The sequence below is a fragment of the Octopus bimaculoides genome, chromosome 4 (assembly GCF_001194135.2).
Source record: "Octopus bimaculoides isolate UCB-OBI-ISO-001 chromosome 4, ASM119413v2, whole genome shotgun sequence".
Lineage (NCBI taxonomy): Eukaryota > Metazoa > Mollusca > Cephalopoda > Octopoda > Octopodidae > Octopus > Octopus bimaculoides.
This window is the reverse complement of record NC_068984.1, coordinates 130,361,616-130,363,642: the sequence shown is the minus strand read 5'-3', so window position 1 is coordinate 130,363,642 and position 2,027 is coordinate 130,361,616. Positions and strand designations below refer to the sequence as shown.

General features: G+C 32.5%; 1 protein-coding gene across 5 annotated transcripts in view; it reads right to left on the bottom strand.

Moving 5' to 3' along the window:
• The window catches only part of LOC106882880 (metastasis-associated protein MTA3), an 87,011-nt gene that overhangs the window by 82,933 nt on the left and 2,051 nt on the right, over positions 1 to 2,027 (bottom strand). For all 5 annotated transcript variants that reach the window (XM_052967496.1, XM_052967493.1, XM_052967494.1 and 2 more), the window contains exon 2: positions 765 to 832. In XM_052967496.1, coding sequence (XP_052823456.1) covers positions 765 to 832 — 68 coding nt within the window. The remainder of the gene's footprint in view (positions 1 to 764; positions 833 to 2,027) is intronic.

Below are 2,027 nucleotides of genomic sequence, written 5' to 3'. Positions count from 1 at the left end.
GTTGAATTTTAAACCAACATGATAAAATATAACTCCAGCCTAAGTGGAACGCATTGTTAGAGAGAGAGAGAGGAGTTTATGCGTGTGAGGGTGAGACAGTGTTAAAGCTACAAACACACACACACAAAATAAGGACTATATATATATATATATATATATATATATATATATATAATGAGTGTTTCTGTATTTATAAGTTTTGCGGGAAAGGGAGGCAGAAAGGGGAGGCATTCATGCCACATGAAAAGGTTTTACTGCGCCATAAGCCAAATAAAATAGTACAAGCGGGAATCGAAACCGGATCGCAGATAGATTTGATCCGCCTTTAAATACGTACACTAATAGAGCGTAAACGGACACACAGACAAAAAAAAAACAAAAAAACACTTAACCAATAAAGAAATGGAAAATACGAAATAATTTTATTTTAAATTTTAAATCACAGGTAAGAGGGTTCAATTCACTTGTGGTCACTTTTTTCACACAAGTGGAGATAATAATGGCGTTTGCAGCGAGATTTGGTTTCTCAGCTGAGACGTGTATATGTGTGTGTGTGTGCACATATATGTGAGTGTATACATGCATTTATACATGTATACACACACACACGTACATATATATATATATTGAAGAGAGAGAAGGGAGGGACAGATTGTGCAGGGGCGGATACAAGACAAAAGATTCTCAAAATTGTATATAAAGCGTGTGTGTGTATGTTTGCTTAGATATAAGCACATACACACACAGATATAAATTATTCCTACCTTATTAAGCTCCTCGATACGCCGGATTTGATATGGGGTAGTCGAGGAAGTCTCAAAATATACATAGTCTGAAATTTGGAAAGAGAAATAATTTTAATAACAATATAGCATTAAAAATAAACAGCACGGATAATACATATACAAATATATATTTATGTCTGTTGAAAATATACACACGTAATTACAAGAGCATGGCTGTAAATTAAGATATTTATATATATATAGTGATATTATATAACAAGCGATATACAACATATCTAAACTCTAAAATAATCTTTCCATGTGTGTGTGTATATATATATATATATATATATATATATATATACACACACACACACACTCAAAGTACGCACATGGGTATATAACGAGCACATATATATTATATATATAACACATTAGAACACACATGTACAGTTTAAGTGCAAAACTATTACATCAAAATAATTTTTTATACGTCTATGTACATATATATTTTAATATGGTAACATTATACACAGCGAGATGCTTCTGAGCTCCCACGACGATTCGAACCCATACACACGTATAGATCTTACTTATCTCCTAGGCCAGCCAGCACGAGCATCTGCGTGTGTGTGCATGTGTGTATACATATATATATATATATATATACACACACATATATAAAATCGATAGACAGGTATGCATATTCATGTATGTTCCTGTGGATGTATATACATAAATTTATATATACACACATATACATAGATGTTCAGGTTAGACAAGAGTTCGGTGATAGAAACGCTGAGAAATAGTTCCGATCCACCGACATAACGTTTCATGGTGATTTTTTCTTATTTTATTCTATATTCTAAGTGTATATACGTAAGTGTGTGTGCGTATGTCCGTATGTGTGTGTATCTGGCTGTGTGTAATGTCTCTTGTGTATGTGCGATTGTGCGTGTGTGTACTTTATTTCATTTCGTTTAACCTCATTAAATTAATAAACAATAAATCAAATTATAACATCAGAGTAAACAAATGATGATATTAATAATAATAATAATGATCATGATGATAGTGACGGTGGGGAAGAAGGTAAGAAAAGTGAGAGAGAGAAAGAGAGGAATGAAAAATAATAAAGAGTAAAAGACAAGAAAGAAACGAAATGTGAAAAAGAAACATGGCCCCGGTCAAAGGAGAAGGGTGAAAGAGAGAGACAATAAGGCAGAGTGAAAGAGAAAGGGAGAGAGGGTGAGAGAGATATACAGACAAAATATATATATATATATATATATATATATA